This window comes from Octopus bimaculoides, chromosome 4, assembly GCF_046866305.1.
Source record: "Octopus bimaculoides isolate indiv1 chromosome 4, ASM4686630v1, whole genome shotgun sequence".
NCBI lineage: Eukaryota > Metazoa > Mollusca > Cephalopoda > Octopoda > Octopodidae > Octopus > Octopus bimaculoides.
The window spans coordinates 105,879,685-105,898,904 of NC_142931.1; the positions used below are offsets into that span (position 1 = coordinate 105,879,685).

Here is a 19,220-nt window from a genome sequence, read left to right on the forward strand (position 1 = left end):
AGGGAAGGAGCAAGTCGGTTAGGGTTAGGGAAAACGAACACATGTGTGTTGCCTCTGCAAAATGTCAGAAGTAATGGAGATTAAATACGCCTTACACCGCTTAGGAGTAACTGTAAACAGCTGAATACTTGTCAGTGATTGGTTGAAATTATCGAAATAAGACAATTTTTTACATGAAATAAATCCGAATACAAAAATTTTTTTCTGTTCTATAACACAAAATAGATAAGTATACGAAGTTTGAAAGTCTTTCGGTACCAAAAACACTACATAAAACATTAATGAAAACTGGTGCCCTCGTTTTGAACAAGATCCAGATGTAGTTTTACAATTGTCTCTAGAGAATGTTTAAAGTTAGTTGTTTGTAGACATCTGGTCTACATATACACTTAGTAACCCTACCCAGAGACATTGCTGGTATTTAGTAAATGAATTCATTTTAACTTTCTTTATCACTTTTGAAGGTCAATCTCAAAACGTTGAACTTTGCAAAGGAGATGACAGAGGGATAAGATATGTGGTGTATTGCTGTACTTGAGAAAACCCACCCACCATAATGGAATTGAGATCCTAAGACAAAAGTGTCACATAAGCATTGATATGGGTGCTGGTGCCACCTAAAAAGCACTAATGTTGGTGTCACTTATAAAGCAACTGTGCTGGTGCCACCTAAAAAGCACTAATGTTGGTGTCACTTATAAAGCAACTGTGCTGGTGCCACATAAAAAGCACCCAGTATACTCTGTGGAGAGTGGTTGGTGTTAGGAAGGGCATCCAGCTGTAGAAACCAAGCCTCTGGAGTGGCCCCTGGCGTTACCAGTTCCTGTCAAGCCATCCAATCCATGCCAGTATGGAAAACAGACATTGATGATGATGATTTCACTAGATATCCACTGACCAGATATTATTCCTTTCTTCCATTTCTATGAGAGAAGCAGGCACAGATATGGCTGTGTAGTTAAGAAGTTTGCTTCCCAACCACATAGTTTCAGATCCAGTCTCACTATGCAGTACCTTGGGCCAGTATTTTCTACTACAGCTCACAGCTGACCAAAGCCTCATAAATGACTTTGGTAAGTAGAAAACCCAAGCAAGTTTCCACAAAAGATTAAAAACAAAAGACATTATGTGAATGATGTGACACTTGCTCACAGCTATCAAGTGATATGTGTGTGTATATATGTATATAGTTACGAGTGGATTTCATTTGGGCATATAGATTCGAAACTGAATCTATAGACTTCCCCTTTAAATTACAATGGCATTTTCTCACTGAGAAACAATGCTTGACACCAGTTACATTGATCACATAGCCTTGCCAAGTCAATTTATGTCTTTTCCACTTAACCTTTTTGACCTCTTCTATGCCACCAAAAGCTGAAAATAGATAAGAATTACCTACAGCAGTTTTCCCCCAATATCCTCAGAGATATGTCTCTCTCTTTCTTGCTGTTCTGTGACAATTATAAATACTAAGATCCTGCAAGGACTAGTTGGTGAAAAGAAGACGATTATTATACAGCTTTCGCTGGCTCACATTTCAATGGCAAATGTCATTTTGTCTTTCTCCACTACTGCTAAAATGACAGGCAGAATGATACCATCATTCTGTCTTCCTCTTCTATTCGTTGTTACTCTATCTTTCTCTTTGACTTGCTGCAAACGTGACCAAAACAGTAAATAACAACACAAAAAGATAAAAACAGTGACCTCCCTTTTGTTTTGACCAGCATATCAAGAATTTGGAGCATGCCAAGGAAATCTGCAACTTCGTATCTCCAACACTGGATTTTCAATCAACAAGGACTGACTAACTCAAATCTGTTTGTAACATCTGTGCTTTGAACTCTAATATTTTGTGATGGTTTTGTGCCTTGGACTGAAATATATTATCACAGCTTCATGCTGTCTTTCATGTAAGTTTTGCAATATTTCTATCTCAATACATAATTGAATTATATGGGCTTGTTGTTATTTGTTGCTTCCATTGTCTAACCCGTAACAAAATTGGAGCTCATCCAGTGTCCGAATTCATTAGAGACATTTTGAAAATCATTTTGAATCACTTCATCAACGAAGGAGTTTTGGGACACGATATTTTGGAAATAGTAAAGGAAGAACCTTCAGGCTATTTGGAAATAAAAAGGCTTGAGCTTCAATTACAATTGAAAATATTGGAAATTGAAAATGAAATGGAATTTAGAATATTTGAGCTTAAAAAGCTTGAAATTGAAAGGGAAATTGAGCTTAAAAAGCTAAAAAACTTCTTTTCCTTCCTAACACCTTTCCTCTTTCAAAGTTGCGAGACATGCCAGACTAGTTCCCCATTTCAATGAAAAAGAGATGGACAAGTATTTTCTGCATTTTGAAAATGTTGCTGAAAACCTCAAGTAGCCTAAGGAGTCATGGACTATGCTACTGCACACTGTGCTGAAAGGTAAGGCTCAGGACACAGTTTCGTCCTTATCTGTAGAGCAAAGTTCTGATTATGATCTGGTTAAGAGGACTCTTCTAAAAGCTTATGAGTTAGTGCCTGAGGCTTATTGGCAAAAATTGAGGAATGTTCATGAAAGGGACAACAAGACTTTTGTAGAGTTTGCTAGGGAGAAGGAAACTTTGTTTGATAAGTGGTGTAGTTCTAAGGCACTCACAGATTTTGATAGTTTGAGGCAGCTAGTTTTGATGGAGGATTTCAAACAGAGTGTTCATTCTGATCTCGAGATTGGTCTGATGGTGGGTCAGGTGGTGACCACATTCTTTCTAGAGAGCAACTTATTAGTACACAGGGTGAGGATGCTCAGTTGCAGAAGTTAGCTAATAAGGCTGTTTCTTTTGAGGAGGTTAGCAAGGTTCCAGTTTGTTACTACTTTAGGGATAGTGTTATGATGAGGAAATATAGGCCACCGGACATTCCTGTGGGGGATGATTTGAAAGTGTACTATCAAACTGTGGTACCAAAATTATTACGAAGTCATGTACTTTCATTGGCACATGAAAGTCTTATTCAGGTCATTTAGGTATAAATAAAACTTGTGCAAAAATTTTGGCACATTTCTTTTGGCCTAGTTTGAGACAAGATGTGGCTGAATTTTGTAAAGCCTGTCATACATGCCAAATTGTTGGAAAACCTTTCAGTCTGGTTATCTTTGGTTGTGTTGGTCTGTTATCTAAGACTAAGTTGGTTATCAGTATCTTCTCACCATCATGTGAGCTTCTACCAGATTTCCTAAAGCTATTCCTCTTTGTAAGACTGCCATGGCTTTGATCAAGTTTTTTTTTACCTTAGTTGGTTTGCCAGATGTTGTTCAATTTGATCAGGGCTCAAATTTCATGTCTAAGGCGTTTCAACAAGTTATGCACCAGTTGGGGATTGGTTAATTGTATTATCATTGTTATTGTTACAGAAATCTTCTCTGAAACTTTCTTTTCCCTAAGGGGGTGGGAGTGTTACGAGTGGATTTCATTTGGACATATAGATTCAAAAATGAATCTATAGACTTCTCCTTTAAATTACAACAGCAGTTTCTCACAGAGAAACAATGCTTGACACCAGTTACATTGATCTCATGGCCTTGCCAAGTCAATTTATGTCTTTTCCACTTAACCCTTTTGACCTCTTCTATGCTACCAAAAGCTGAAAATATATAAGAATTACCTACAGCAGATTTCCCCATTGTTCTCGGAAATAAGTCTCTCTTTCTTGCTGTTCTGTGACAATTATAAATACTAAGATCCTGCAAGGACAAGTTAGTTGGTGAAAAGAAGACGATTATTATACAGCTTTCGCTGACTCACATTTCAAGGGCAAATGTCATTTTGTCTTTCTTTGCTGCTGCTAAAAGGACAGGCAGAATGATACCATCATTCTGTCTTCCTCCTCTATTCATTGTTACTCTATCTTTCTCTTTGACTTACTGCTGCAAATACGACCAAAACAGTAAACAACAACACAAGAAGATAAAAAGAGCAACCTCCTTTTTGTTTTGACCAGCATATCGAGAATTTGGAACATGCCAAGGAAATCTGCAACTTTGTATCTCCAGGACTGACTAACTCAAATCTATTTGTAACAGCTCTGTGCTTTGAACTCTATTTTGTTACAGCTTTGTGTCTTGGACTGAAATATATTATAACAGCTTTGTGCTGTCTTTCATCATCATCATCGTCGTCGTTGTTTAATGTCCACTTTCCATGCTAGCATGGGTTGGACGATTTGACTGAGGACTGGTGGACCAGGAGGCGACACCAGGCTCCAATCTGATCTGGCAGAGTTTCTACAGATGGATGCCCTTCCTAACACCAACCACTCCGAGAGTGTAGTGGGTGCTTTTACGTGCCACTAGCACGAGGGCCAGTCCAGCAGTACTGGCGACGGCCACGCTTGAAATGGTGTATTTTACGTGCCACCTGCACAGGAGCCAGTCCATCGGCACTGCAATATTTCTTTCTCAATACATAATTGAATTATATGGGCTTGTTGTTATTTGTTGACTCCATTGTCTAACCTGTAACAAAATATATACACATACAAGGTGGTATCAAAAAGTTCCTGGACTAGTTATGTTTAGTAAAAAATAACTTTCACACCTGCCCTATTTGCCAGATTTAGCACCTACAGACAGGCCCAATTCTTTCCAGTGTTGGAGAACTTCATCCAACTCCCTGTTGGAACTGGTCCATGTTGGAGAGGAGAGGATGTTGCTCACCAGGGTGGAGCAGGTGTGGGTGGAGGAAAGGAAGCAGGAGAGAGAGGGACAAACACTTACAAAGAATAAGACCTCCAAATCGCTTGGGCAATGCAGCCTGATTGCGGGATGTTGGAGAGAGTCTGACATTAACTAAGCATTTGAGTCTCTCAAAGATTAGGTTGTCGGAGCATTGGAGGCATGATGGGAATCAGTAAGATGAGCTGGCTCTGAGTAAATACGGAAGCTTGGGGATCGAGAGGTAATTCTTAGTTTTGAAAAAGCCTTGATGGGGTTCGATAGCTTCAATATTTTTCAGCATTTGCTCAAGGGCAGGCACCCTCAACTGGAAGATGGACTCAAAGGCAAGGTCAGTGATTGGGGCTCCTAGGGAGCATCAAGCTGATGGGGGAAGGACCACAATGGAAGGGAAGGACTCTGCAAAAAAGTCAATAGTTGGTTGATGTTGAGAAGCCAGGTGGTTGAGGATTCAGAACGCACATTTTGGGCTGTTTACTTGGAGACCCTGGTGACCAAGCTCCCCAACCATCATGTTTGCAATGGCAAAAACCCTGTCTGGAGGTCCCTCCCAAACAAGCATCATTGAGATACCAGATGTTAAGGTCTAGCTCAACCCCCATCTTGGTGATGTCATCAATGCCTAGTGCGAACAGAGCAGGTCTGAGTGGGTCACCCTGTTGGACTCCTGAGGTGGAACCTGATACTCAAGAGGAGCTTGGCCCAGGCAAACATCCCCTCCATCTTGGAACCATCCAGTCGCAAGGCCTTGTCTGGGATGTCACAGTTAGCAACTCCTTCACTTCTTCTCACATCCTAAATGCTGCGGTCAGGGTGAGATCCACAGCTTCTGTGGCCGAATGGAACAAAATCCTGAAATACCACGATCTCTTGGCCAACTACATTTTCCATCCTGTGGTGTTCGAGACGTTTGGTGGGGGTCAGACCACTAACCGCAAGATTCCTGTTTTCACTGGCAACTCGCCTTGCAGAAGCAACTGGTGAGGCTCGTGAGGGTGCTTGGCTGTTCCAGTGCATCAGCCTTGCCATCACCCACAGCAACGCTGCAAGCGTGCTGGTGTGCATCAATAGCCATTAGAAAGGTTTCCCAGTGCCTGCAAGGTGATGAATTGCTTTGGTTTTTTTTCTTTTTAATTTTTTCAATTGTGTTCTCTGTTTTGTCCAATTTTCTAATTAAATTTTGTAAAACGGTTAGTTATTATTTGTAAATGCATATTATTGAAAGTTTATGAAAGTCTATTACTATAAAAAAAATAACAACACGGACGTACACAGGAGTACGTTTTAAAATCACTGCTGCAATCTAATTGTAAATATTTTGTTGCAAAACAACTCGAATTCTTCATTAGTTGAAAGCTTTAAGTAATATCATATTAGGAATTTCAACCATGTTTCGTGGTCTGCTACCACAACAGCTCCTTTGTAGGATCCAGTTAGCTCAAGACATCATCAGGAGGAACCACGTCCGGTTTCGGCCCCTACTCCTCTACCGTTTTGACGTGGCGGGCCCCCCCCCTTTCGGAGGTGTCTTCAGCTCTGGTGTTGGGTGCATGTCTTCTTTCTTCTATTCCCTGGCCTCTTCGATGCAGCATCAACGAGTGTCAGCGTCCGACTGATTGTCATGTCAAATTCCCCTTTTTATACTTGCTGCTAGGCTCCAGCAGGCTGCCCCAGCAAGTTGTCACGTGACACTGTCTAAATTTCCCACTGCTAGAGTCCAGTAGGCAGCACCAGCAAGTTGTCACATGACAATGTCTAAACTTTAACTGACAATGGAGGGCGCGAAGCCACTTCAGTGTCAGCCTGTCTCACCTAGGCATGTTATGACTTTCAAGCCATATTCGGTCTTCCCGCTTCAGCCATATATAGAAGCTGGCTTTTTCGACCACCTCCTGTATCCTCCTTATCAGTTTTCTCAGTTCCGAGTTTGAAAACGCAAATCTTCTCTTGAATAGCGCTGTCATTTTCCTTTCAATGAAGCCTCTAGCCCCCACTGCCAGATGGTAGTACTTGACAGTCCATCCCTGTTCTCTGCACTCTTCGATTAGTTTCTCGTATCTCTTCTCCTTTCGTTTCTCTGCATTGTCGATGTTTTCTTCCCATGGTACTGTCAGTTCTAGCAAGATTCCTATTCTCCGTTCTGTGTTCCATATGACTAAGTCTGGTCTTTTTGTTGTTTTTATAAGTGGAAAAATTGCTAGACTTCCCAAATCCGTGGCCAGCTCCCAGTATCCCATCCATCTTTCGTCTATCTCGTATATTTTATTTGGAGGCCTGATCTTATGTCCTTTTCCCTCCTTCTGGAAGTATATTTTCCTGCGTTTTTCCACTTTGGGGTACTCTTCCCAATTGTATCCCTCGATCTTCTCCTTGAGTGCTGCGCTTATGACGCCGAGGACTTGATTATGGCGCCATGTATACCTTTCTAGTGCTAGTCTGCAGCTTGACAGAACGTGTCTCACCGTATCCACATTCATCGGTTGTTTTTATGTTCCATCGGACTAAGTTCGCCAGTGAGGGTAGAACGTCGAAGGTAGACTTGATCAGGAAGGCTGTTCTTGCTTGTTCCCAAGCCCAAAGTTCCTTCCATGAGATTCTGCGACTGACCACGTTTTCCTCCCATCTCAGGCACTGCCCCTGTTGACTACATTGTACCAAATGTACATTCCGCCTTTCTTCTTCCTCCTTTCTCACTTCGTGTACCACTGCCTCTTTCATCTCTTTTATACTGCTCTTGCAAAATAGCCTGAAACTGCTCGTCCCTAGGCCGGCTCTTGCTTCTTGCGTTGCTCCAACTATATCGGCATGTTTTAGTATTCTGATCGCCCTGTTTACTGCCTCTTCCGCATTCCATTTCCTCCCTGTTCATACCTTTGGAGGGTTTTCTCGGATCATTACTGTCCTCACCTTTCCTGCTTTATATTCTTCGGTGATCGATGTTATTGGTAGTTGCAGCACGGGTTTTCCATATAGTGCAGTTGTATTCAGTGGTTTCGGCAGACCAAGCCATTTTCTGATAAACACACTGCATCTTTGTTCTATCCTTTCTACTCTACTCAAGGCTATTTCGTACATTTGCAATGGCCACATTATCCTTGGGTACAGTCAAAATTGCAGTATCCAACATTTGAATTTTCCCAGCAGTGTTGTTCGGTCAATTGCCTTTAATCCTTGTTCTACTAACTTGTGTGTCTCTTTCCCTTGCTTCTTATCATTTAATAAGTCTCTATACCATCTGCCGAGACTCTTTACTGGTTGTTCTTTCACCTTTGGTATGTCTTCATCTCCTATCCTGAATTTCACTTCTTGCACTCCTTTCACGAAAGCCACGCTTCGAGATTTTTTGGCTTTGAATTTCATTCTTGCCCATCCTATCAGTTCATCCAACCGCGCTAACGTTCCCTCTGCTGCTTCTCTACTTTCCGATAGTAGAGTGACGTCGTCCATAAATGCCCTTAATGGTATCTTTATAGCAGCTTTCTCACAGTTTGTTGATCTTAGTAACATCTCCATGACTAGCACGAATAAGATGACTGATATCGTGCATCCGGCTGCAATACCTACTTCTAGCCGTTGCCACTCCGTTTGGGTGGCAGGAAAATCATTTCAATAATTTATTCCGATTATTTACGTTCCGAGTTCAAATCCTGCCGAGGTCAACTTTAACTTTGCCCAGCCTCACCCCCGGAGTTAATACGGTACCAGTCAATTACTGGAACCGATGGTATCAAACTAACCCCTTCTCTTCAAAATTGCTGGCCTTGTGCTTAAATTAGAAACCGTCATATTAACGTTAATAAACAAAAGGCTAACAAGTTCACTTTGCAACCACAAGGTCCCAGCTTCCGTCTCACAGCATAGCTTCTTGGGCATAGCTTCAGGTCGACTCATATCTCGTGACTGAAACATTTTAGAAGCTCGTCAGCTGGGTTGTACTTGTGATACACGTTGATTCTCCCTGAGACGTTAAGAGTGCACATGTCTGTGTACGCACATTCAGGAGCAAGTAATTCAAGTTGATCGAGCAACTTAATCCTCAGCCTGAAACGACGGTAATCTGTCGTCACAGCCGCTATTAGTGATATCAATAGTCATTAGGTAGCTAGGTCTGTAAATACTGATTAATGACAAGAAGAAAGGCCTCTCTTTTTTTTTCCAGGTTATATTTCTGTGCCTTGATATGAACATGGCTATTGGATTTATAGATTTTAAAAATCTGTCACACTAATATCAAACAAACATGCTACTCCAGGTTTATTCCCAATATTTTTATACTCTGATTGAATGCATCAAACCAGTGTTGTCCATCACTCCTATTCAACAATCGAATATATGCTTTAGAATCTAATTATCTAGTTAGTTATTCATAAATAATCTATATCATAAGCAGGTTTTCAAATTAATGTATTACTGTTTAGTAAAATGCATTCAATTAAACCTGTTTATAAAGGATAACATTTAAAAAAGAAACTAATATAAATTGTGAGCAATTAGGTAAAACAAAAATATATTTTTGATTACTCCAAAGAAACAACCTTCAAATAATTACATAAAACGGGACATTTTTATGCACCATGTACTAAATATGTGAAAGCGCTAAAGAAATCGATGATGCTTAAGGCCTTCAAAGGCATACATTAATAAGGATTCATAGAAATGTTATTAAAGAATTATTTAATAAAAAGATAAAGTGAAGACTTTAAAAATAGATAAATAGGCGATCTTCGATAAATAAATAAGGTAGAAGTGTGAAGCTAAGAGATATAAAGAAAAGCAGTAAATGAAATGCATCACATGATGAAGAGAAATAATATAAACAATGGCATACGTACAGTTTGGTACCCCAACACTTTGTTTATTCATAACTTTCTGTAAAATGAATAATTCTTGTATTTAAATCTTACAGACACGATTTCGAGGGTGTAGATTACAGTTATGTTGACAATATTACGAAAACAAATTTTAAGTTTCATATCATTCTTCCTCTTTTGACATTGTCACCTCATAACTCTTTTTAAAGTACGCGTTTTTAGATGACGTTTTTGCATAAATATCTTGATTTTATCGACGTAATTGTAGCATATACATTCGAAAAAGTCGTCTCTCCACAATTTCATTTAAAAAATATGCTTTTTTTTTTTCGGGAAGTTACAAGGAATCAAAGTCGAAGATGGGATACCAAATAGTTTTATTTACTTTCCCAAGTATCACACGATAGATAATTAAAATAAAAAAAATTACGTATACAATAGCAATTCCAGGTTCATTGATCAATAAAACGTGAAATGTCACTGAAATGGTTTTTCTATTTTCCTACACTATCTTATGCGAACAGTGGGTTTATGTCTGGTAAACACATTGATCACAAACGCTAAGCAACATATTAATTTAATAAGAAACCATATAACATGAGTAATGTAATAAAAGGTTCGGAGATTGTTTTATTTTTATATACTTTCAAAGAAGAATTATTATGAATAATCATTATCGGTCGTCAGTGGACGAGGAGCGGACATTGGAGAGCGGAAGTGTGTGAAGGGGCCGCGCTAGGATTGAACCGAAACCCGAGATAGTGAAAGTTACTGACAGCGTGACAGCTAATTTCTTCACCTGTAACCTTTAAACAGAATATCGATCTTCTTTTTTAGATATTTTTATGGTATAAAAACAGGAAAAAAATAGTGTTTATTAATCTTTAATCATAAAATGGCGGCATTGTTTGAAGATTCGGAATTTACGGCAGCTTGTGAGGAATTAGACGAACCGAAATTAGAAGAATGGGAATTTTTTACTGAATCACACGGAATGAAAATCTACAGATTATATAATGCTGTGAGTATGATTATGTAGGAAATCAAAAATATATAAATAAATCTACTGGATATGTAAACACGATTCACATGAGTTGGGTAAAAAAAAAACAAAAAAACAATTCATTTTGGCGAGACGTCACACTTTGTTGAGCAATTATGATCTCACTGAACCTGAAATTATTGTAGTTAATTTACTGATCGTGTGTCACTCCAGGAAGTAAATAGAAACAAATTTTGGCAGACGAACTTTTCCCACAAAAATGTCAGAAATGACATATTTAGTGGGGGTGGGGTCACCTCATGCTACCCAGATGTGGAAATCCATTTAGGACAATATATATACCTACATGGCAATAAATCATATATTTATATATATGTAATTACTAACTGCCATGACTATAAAAGTATTTACATTTGTCTCTACTGTTCTTACAGCTTCAGTAGTCTTTTAACATAATTATTTATACACCACTTAATAGTCAGCGCTTCCTGACTGCGTTGTGTGGAATATTGCCATAGAAATCCTTTATTTATGTATTTCAGTTTCATTTCCTCTGTTTTTGTTTACATCTAACATTAAGTTTTACTAATTCCTCATACATAATCTTACTTTTTGTGATACTTTTCAAATAATAAATCGTTGTTTTCACTCTGTCAAGTACATTCTTTATATAAATCTGTGATAATACTTAGAGGGCTTCGAGGTATAGAAACATTTTCTAATAGGTATAACTACAGTTTGAGATTTCACTGAATCTGTTTCCTCATAACCTTCTGAAAAATGTATATTTTAAAATGAAACTTTATAGAGATACATTTTCCAGAGTAAGGATTACAATTATGTTGACAATATTGAAATTTTTTGTAAAAGGAAGTTTCGGATCAGTTTCACACTTTCCGATTTTGTTTTCTCATAGTTTTCTGTAAAATGAATATTTTTAAATGACATTTTGCAGAAATATTTTCGGTGAGTGTATATTACGTTATGTTGATGTTTTGATGTTTCAAACTTATAAGTCTGAAAAAAAAATAAATAAATGCTTTTGTGACGGAAACTGTTGGTCGTGGCGATTTGCGCTTAAGAACGATCTGAATATAATTGTAATCTTCATCTAAAATACATATCTGCAAACTTTTATTAAAAACTAAGCATTTTTCAAGGAATTATGAAGAAACTAAATTAGTGGGGTACTAATCTGTAGGAATGCCCTTATTTAACTACTAGCGGTGTCCTTGTTTATTCGAATGGGTGATTCTTGTTGCTATAAACAAATTAACATTTGTACTTCAAACATCCTTCACAAACTGAAATAGATAATATATTGCTTTCAAATTTTGGTGCAAATCCAGTCATTTCGGGGTGGGGGAGTGGGTAAGTCGATTACATCGGCTCCAGTGCTCAACTGGTACTTATTTTATCGATCCCGAATGGATGAAAGGCAAAGATCGATGTCAGCGTAATTTGAACTCAGAACGAAATGCCGTTGCCCGGCGTGCTAACTATTCTGCCAGCTTGCCACCTTATGAGAGATAATATATCAAGTTTACCACTTGTGAGAGTTTTATCTAATCTGAAATGTAATTAGACTTTGCACTAATTCATACGTCATTTTTTAATCAATATTTTATACTGTGTTTTTTTGACACTCACAGTATTTTCCTGCTTTTGTTGTTACTATAAACTGTATAAATACCTGATAATGCTAGACATATATTGTATATTAAAGTTTGCCTTTGTGGAAATCAGGAAATCTTTCAGAGAAGGTATATATATGAGCAGTGATAGATATTAGTTCGGCAATTTCCGTAAAGTTTTTTTTTCCTCTTTTTGTTTTCACCTTATATTTTTGTATTTTTGTGTATGATGTGTTTATGTGTGTGTGTATCTATATATTTGTGTATGTAAGTATATGCATACACAAATATACATGTGTATACACATACATGAGCATAAATACATACATATACAAATATGTATACATACACACACATACGTACACCAAAAAATACATAAACATAAGCGATTCACCTAGAAAAAATTTGAAGAAATAGATACACGTACACAATATACACACATGCACATAAACACAAACATCCAAATATACATACATACACGCACAGGCGCAAAAAAAACCCATAAAAATAAACAATTCAGCTGAAAAGAAAAATTAAAGAAATAAAAAAAAATTGTACGGAAATTGCCGAACAAATATTTTCACTTCTCATGTGCTTTCTCTGAAAAATTAATTTTTATATAGAGTACATATTTTACAGAGAAAAGGTTGACAGTGGCCTCGGACTTTACTGTATGTATGTGTGTGTGATATCAATTATTTTTACACCTCAAAGGTGTCATTGCTATTGAAAGAAAGCTTCAATAAAATTCAAACAATGTATTTCAAGATTGGGAGATAAGCAATGGGAAGAAACCCAGACCTTGTTGATTTGATATTACTGAATCTCTCTCTCTCTCTCTCTTTCTCTCTCTCTCTCTCTCTCTCTCTCTCTCTCTCTCTCCCTCTCTCTCTCTCTCAACTAGTACATCAATGACAATGAGCTGCTGTGGTACTTTGAATTCCATGAAACTTATCTTGTCATTTTGTAATGCTGAATAATGTTATTCAGCCTTACTAAATGACAAGGTAACAGTTACTGTCCATGTACAGATTTTGGCCCTCTTTCGGTAAAAGTCTATGATATCAGGAGTTAGCATGACATTGTCTTACACCGCTTCTACAGAGTTGAACAGTTAAACGCACACTCATACACATACTCACTCATGACTGACATCATGTACTAATACCGAAACATTGCCCAGATTTTATATATCTCTCTTTTACTCTTTTACTTGTTTCAGTCATTTGACTACGGTCATGCTGGAGCACCGTCTTTAGTCGAGCAAATCGACCCCAGGACTTATTCTTTTGTAAGCCTAGTACTTATTCTATCGGTCTCTTTTTGCCGAACCGCTAAGTTACGGGGACGTAAACACACCAGCATTGGTTGTCAAGCGATGTTGGGGGGACAAACACAGACACACAAACATACATACATATATATATATATATATATATATATATATATATATATATATGGGAGAATATACGAAAAAACAACAACAGACGAGGACAGGTGGTGTAAATAACAAAAGGATGTATTAGTATGACGCTCGGGAATACGGAAAGTCTTTGACGTTTCGAGCTACGCTCTTCAACAGAAAGAATACGGAGACAAGGAGAAAAACACATATATAGAAAAATACATATATACGACATGCTTCTTTCAGTTTCTGTCTACCAAATCCACTCACAAGGCTCTGGTCGGCCCAAGGCTATAGTAGAAGACACTTGCCCAAAGTGCCACGCAGTGGAACTGAATCCAGAACCATGTGGTTGGTAAGCAAGCTACTTACCACACAGCCACTCCTGCGCCTACATTTGTTATTATTAAGAGGAATAAGTATGTTATTCAATTAATCCAGTTCAAAATGGATTTGCCTTAAGCAATTATCATATCTCTCATGAATTTTCCACTGGTAGTGATATTTTCATAAATTTACCTTTTCAAAGTAAAATTCAAAAATAGACATAAAAACAAAAAAACTGCCTCAAAATTGTACTTACATATAATTAGACTGTTTATGACAGTTTCTTGCAGAATACCTTGCGACACCTTTAGGAGTTGTAAGGTTTTGAGGAACTTGGGTGGAAAAGACTGGCTTAAACCTAGTTTCACTGATGAGATCTAATAAAAGTGAAACATGCCCAAAGTTTTGTCCATTACTGCCGAAGCTCAGTCTGTGTACCATATTTTAAAATGAATTCTAATTCTAGTGTTCTTTCCTCTCTTTCATGAAAATGAATGATTAAGATGATTTTTCTGTCCTTATTTATTTTACCTTTGCATATTTGAAAGAGTATATGTATGTATAGGTAGATTATAGTGCGTGTGTGTGTGTGTGTGTGTTGGCAGTAATATAGGGTCTTCATTATCATCATCATCATCATCATTGTCACTTTAATATCCATGCTCTACGTTGGCATTGGTTGGACAGTTTGAGAGGATCTGGTGCATTGTGCTCCATTGTCTATTTTGCCATGATTTCTATAGCTAGATGCCTTTCCTAATGCAAACCACCTTACTGTGGGTACTGGATTCTTTTTTCATGCTACCATCACTAGTAAGGTTACCATGCAGCTTGCAAGACTATAAATCCCTAAGAGAGGTAGTTTTATGCTAAGAGATAAAGGATTAAGAGATGGGGCCAGAGCAGAACAGGTTTTTTACTGTAGAGTAGCTATATGCTTACTCACATTTTAGAAGAGGGTGGGTATGATTTAGTTGGAACTGGAAAGAGACAAAAATAGGAGTGATGAGATGTACTCAGGCTAATTTGTCAATTCACTTGTCTTTAGAACCCTACATGTAGGTGGGTGAAGATTTGAGTTCCCTTGTAACAAGTTAGCGCATTGCACATTGGCTTAAATTAACTGTTGGTCAACCTAATAGTACTCAGATTACTTTGCTGAACATAATGCTCATTTATTCACATTCTTTTGAATTAATCATGCATTATCTCACAGCTTCAAGATTTCCATCATGTGATTTTTTGTTTTTAAATTGACATTGTAGAGTAGATAAATGTGAGAGCCAAGATTTGGCCAGTTTGAACATAAAACAAATAGAATATTTAGGTTGGACATGGCCATTTTAAATGCTAATGGGTTAAGTCAGTCCTAGGCCTTCACTGGTATATGTTTCATCAGCCTTCAGCAAAATGAAAGGCAAAGTTGACTGTGACAAGATTTGAACTGAGAACATAAAGAACCAAAGCAAAAACTGTCCTCATTTTTCTCTTTTCTCCCTGCAGGTGTAATTATAATTAATTAAAATCTTTTGGCTCAGTTTCAGTGCTTTTGTTTCATTTATGAAAATAAACTTATTCACTATTATTAAAGTATTGCAGTCAGACTATCTACTTAATTATACATAATTAGTTTGTTGCTTTTGTTTGCAAATTCTTTCTTTTGATCCAATTCCTACTTTTAAAAAAATAACAAAAACCATAAGAAACATTACTTAAAGCTTTAATGTTTTATGGAATATTTACATCATCATTGTCATCATAGTAGCTATTGCTGCTGCTGTTGTTGATGTTGTTACTGTTGAAGACATTGCACAGTATCCAATATTGGGATATTGTAGATTGAAGATATTGTATGTACTGGGGATTTTTGCTGTCTGTCAAGTCATAACAAGGACCGCAGATAGCCAGCACTTTATGCAGTAACTGTGCAGTTCCAAGTAAAGCCAATTCTTGCAATAACCCAAGATTCCAGTGTATTTTTTAAAGTGTCCAGATGTTTCTTTAGGTTAGGTGGTATTAAACTCTATGCTGCAATGACAACAGGAACAACTTTTACATTTGACTCTGGCAGTTGCCCCAACTTGGTGATCTCAACTTTCAGGTCTCTATATTTGTGAAGTTTTTCTCTTCATGACAAGATGTTGATCTCCTGGCACTGCCACATCAATTATTAGGCACTGTTGCTTGTCCCTCTTAAAGAATTATTATTATTATTGAGTGAGAGAGTAGTGCATGCCATCAAAGGGACACTGGGGTGAAATATACGAAGCCCAGTACACCCATCATGACAACCCATCTGATAAGGGTACACCAGGCATATGCATCACAACCATATGTGCGCGACATGGTGATCTCATATCAAGATAAACAGCGCATGACCTCGCAGGTGGGGCCCAGTTAGAATTGTCTTCAGGTCGAGTAGCCCACCCCGCTCAAGTGGTCCTTGAATAAGGGTTGTTTAAGGATGTTGAAGGAAGCATCCATATTTCCAGAAGTAAATTATTAAAACCCCAAAGAATTTCTCTCAACACATGGCTATGATGCTCCCCTACTACTTCTGCTCGTGATCAGAGATGCACATATTATCAGCCACTAAGGATCATGCTCAACTGGTTAAAGTCAAACAACTGACAAGCAAATCTGTGGTATTGACAGAATATTTGCTGTAGCCCATCTTTTATACCAAGACAAAACAATGTACATGATAACACTTCCAATCAATTAAGATCAGAAGCCATGAGAGCCACTGCCTGGTACTGCATCCAGGCATTATTGTTATTATTATTATTATTATTATTATTATTATTAGCAGGACCCATGAATATTTCATGGAATTAATGGTAAACCTGTCTGGTTATTTCTGAAAACTTTATCCAAAAAACCTGACAGTGTAGCCTATGTTGTGTCTGTATGGAAAGATAGTTGCTCATCTGCTATTCACTGAAAAGAGAAAGAAATTGGAATACGATGATTACATAATGCCTTTTATATATACACTTTATATATTTTATGCACAATTTTATAGACTTAATACACAGCACTCATGAAATAAATATGCACTCTTATTTTTCTATTCTCCCCATGAACAAAAAAAATATCCTGTACATATGATACAACCTTTAGTTAAATTGCATATATCTGCCATGTAAATAAGCACGAATATTTTATGGGATTGCACTTATGTGCATGTGTTAAGTGATAGGTGATATAAAAAAGTTAGTTCAATTTTTAAAAAAATACACTTTTCACTATCCAATCATCACCACCACCTCCATCTCTACCACCACCACCACCACCACCACCATCATCATTATCTCCCCCCTCTCTCTCCCTGCCTTTCTTTAAATTCATCATCAGAACATCACCCCTCTGCTAAAATTATATTTTTAACTCTCCCCCTCTATATCATCACTACTTTCATCTAACTTTTTTAACCACGTAATAAATATTATGTTCCCCCTACTTCACATCATGGACGCTTCTCTCTCCCTCTTTTTCTCTCTCCATCTTTTCTTTTTCTTTCTCCCTCTTTCTGTGTCACTCTTTGCCTTATACTCTTTTTCTCCTTTTTCTTTCTCCTCACTTTCCCTTCAACTGATCATGTGAAAGCGTTACAGTTACATTCCCTCTACTTCACATCATGGGCACTTCTCTCTCCCCCTTTTCTTTCTCCCTTTTTTCTCTAATCGCATGAAAGTGTTACTGATGGGCTGAGTAACAGAATGACAAGCAGAATTATTATAATATTCAGCAGTCTTATCTTTATCACGTGCTTTCACTGCACTACTGAGCACAGCTTTGTGTGCCTTTGGTATGTGCTGTGGTTTGTCGTGGTGCTCTTATTTTCACTGTATTATTGTTGTTGTTGTTACTAAGGTGGCAAGCTGCCAGAATTGTTAGCACACCAGGTGAAATGCTTAATGGCATTTTATCTGCCTTCATGTTCTATGTTCAAATTCTGCCAAAGTCGACTTTGCCTTTCTTCTTTTTGGGGTCAATAAAATAAGTACCAGTTAAGTATTGGGGTCAATGTAATCAACTTACCCCTATCCCCTGAAATTGCTGACCTCAAGCCAAAGGTGAGCTAGCAGAATTGTGAGTACGCAGGGCAAAATGCTTAGTGGCATTTCATCTGTCTTTATGTTCTGAGTTCAAATTCTGCCAAGGTGGATTTTGACTTTCATCCTTTCAGGGTCAATAGAATAAGTACCAGTTGATTACTGGGGTTGATGGAATCAACTTAACCCTCCCCCAAATTGCTGGCCTTGTGCCAAAATTTGAAACTATTATTATTATTATTATTATTATTATTATTATTGGTGTTTGGAAGGAGTGGATACTTGTTTGTAGTTCATAAGTTTTCTTTAAAATTTGTTGTTTTATTAGCTGGTATTCCAATTCTGTTTTTTTAGCTGTTTGCTAAATAAGCCAGCTCACTGCAAGTGAAATGTGCTGGTCTGGTGAGAATTTGCCCTTTAAGGGAAAATTTTTAGATTTAAAATTGAAGATTTAATATTTTAAAACAAAAAATATCAATATGGCTTCCCAAATTGAGGGAAGTGGTAGCTGTTGGAACAGCTGTTATGGTCAAGAAACAAAGCTCAGACAGCAGCAGCATCAGAAGTAGCAGTGATGAGCAGGATATATTTTAAAATGACACAAGCACAACCTCCACCACTGTCTCCAGTATCAACACCATCACCAAATCCAACAGAAGCATTAATAAAATGACAATAATGGCTGTTTTATTTCTAAGCAGAATGGAAATGGTTTCTCACAAGCTTATTGCAAAATGAAAAAAGTTGAGTTAACAGAAAAAAAACATTAAGCAACACCAAAGTGCATTTAAACAAAGAATGGGAGAATAGTCTTCCTTAACATACTAGAGGAAATACAGGTAAACACTAAGGAAAAAACATCTTATATAAATATATTTCAATAAAGACCAGGCAACTGGAACGAGCAATGCAGACCCAGACTGAAAAATGCCCAAGACCTGTCTGGAGTTTAAAAACTTATGTTGCCCATGGAAGACTTTTTGGCACAGTTGGGGTAAGATTCTCAACTGAAGAATTAACCAAAAAAAGTGAGGAATTAAGGTTAATTCCTACCTAATTCCCACATACTTTGGTCAAAGGGTGCTCAAAATAAAGGTAGTGGAGGTGCCACCAAAAGTGGACATCTTGCTGGTGGAAGCTATATTATATGACATAGTGAGCAAAACAAGAATTCTGCAAGTCAACATAATGGGAAAGCTAAATTGGTCAGATATGGAAATGTGGACACACTCTGATCTGAGCATTATCAAAGCTGTCC

At 37.6% G+C, this 19,220-nt stretch overlaps 1 protein-coding gene across 3 annotated transcripts in view; it reads left to right on the forward strand.

The window, feature by feature from the left end:
* Positions 1 to 19,220, forward strand: part of LOC106878608 (phosphatidylcholine transfer protein) — a 44,809-nt gene that overhangs the window by 6,083 nt on the left and 19,506 nt on the right. For all 3 annotated transcript variants that reach the window (XM_089351148.1, XM_014927879.3, XM_052967342.2), the window contains exons 2-3: positions 1,731 to 1,916; positions 10,373 to 10,556. In XM_089351148.1, coding sequence (XP_089207274.1) covers positions 10,431 to 10,556 — 126 coding nt within the window. In that variant the 5' untranslated portion in view covers positions 1,731 to 1,916; positions 10,373 to 10,430. The remainder of the gene's footprint in view (positions 1 to 1,730; positions 1,917 to 10,372; positions 10,557 to 19,220) is intronic.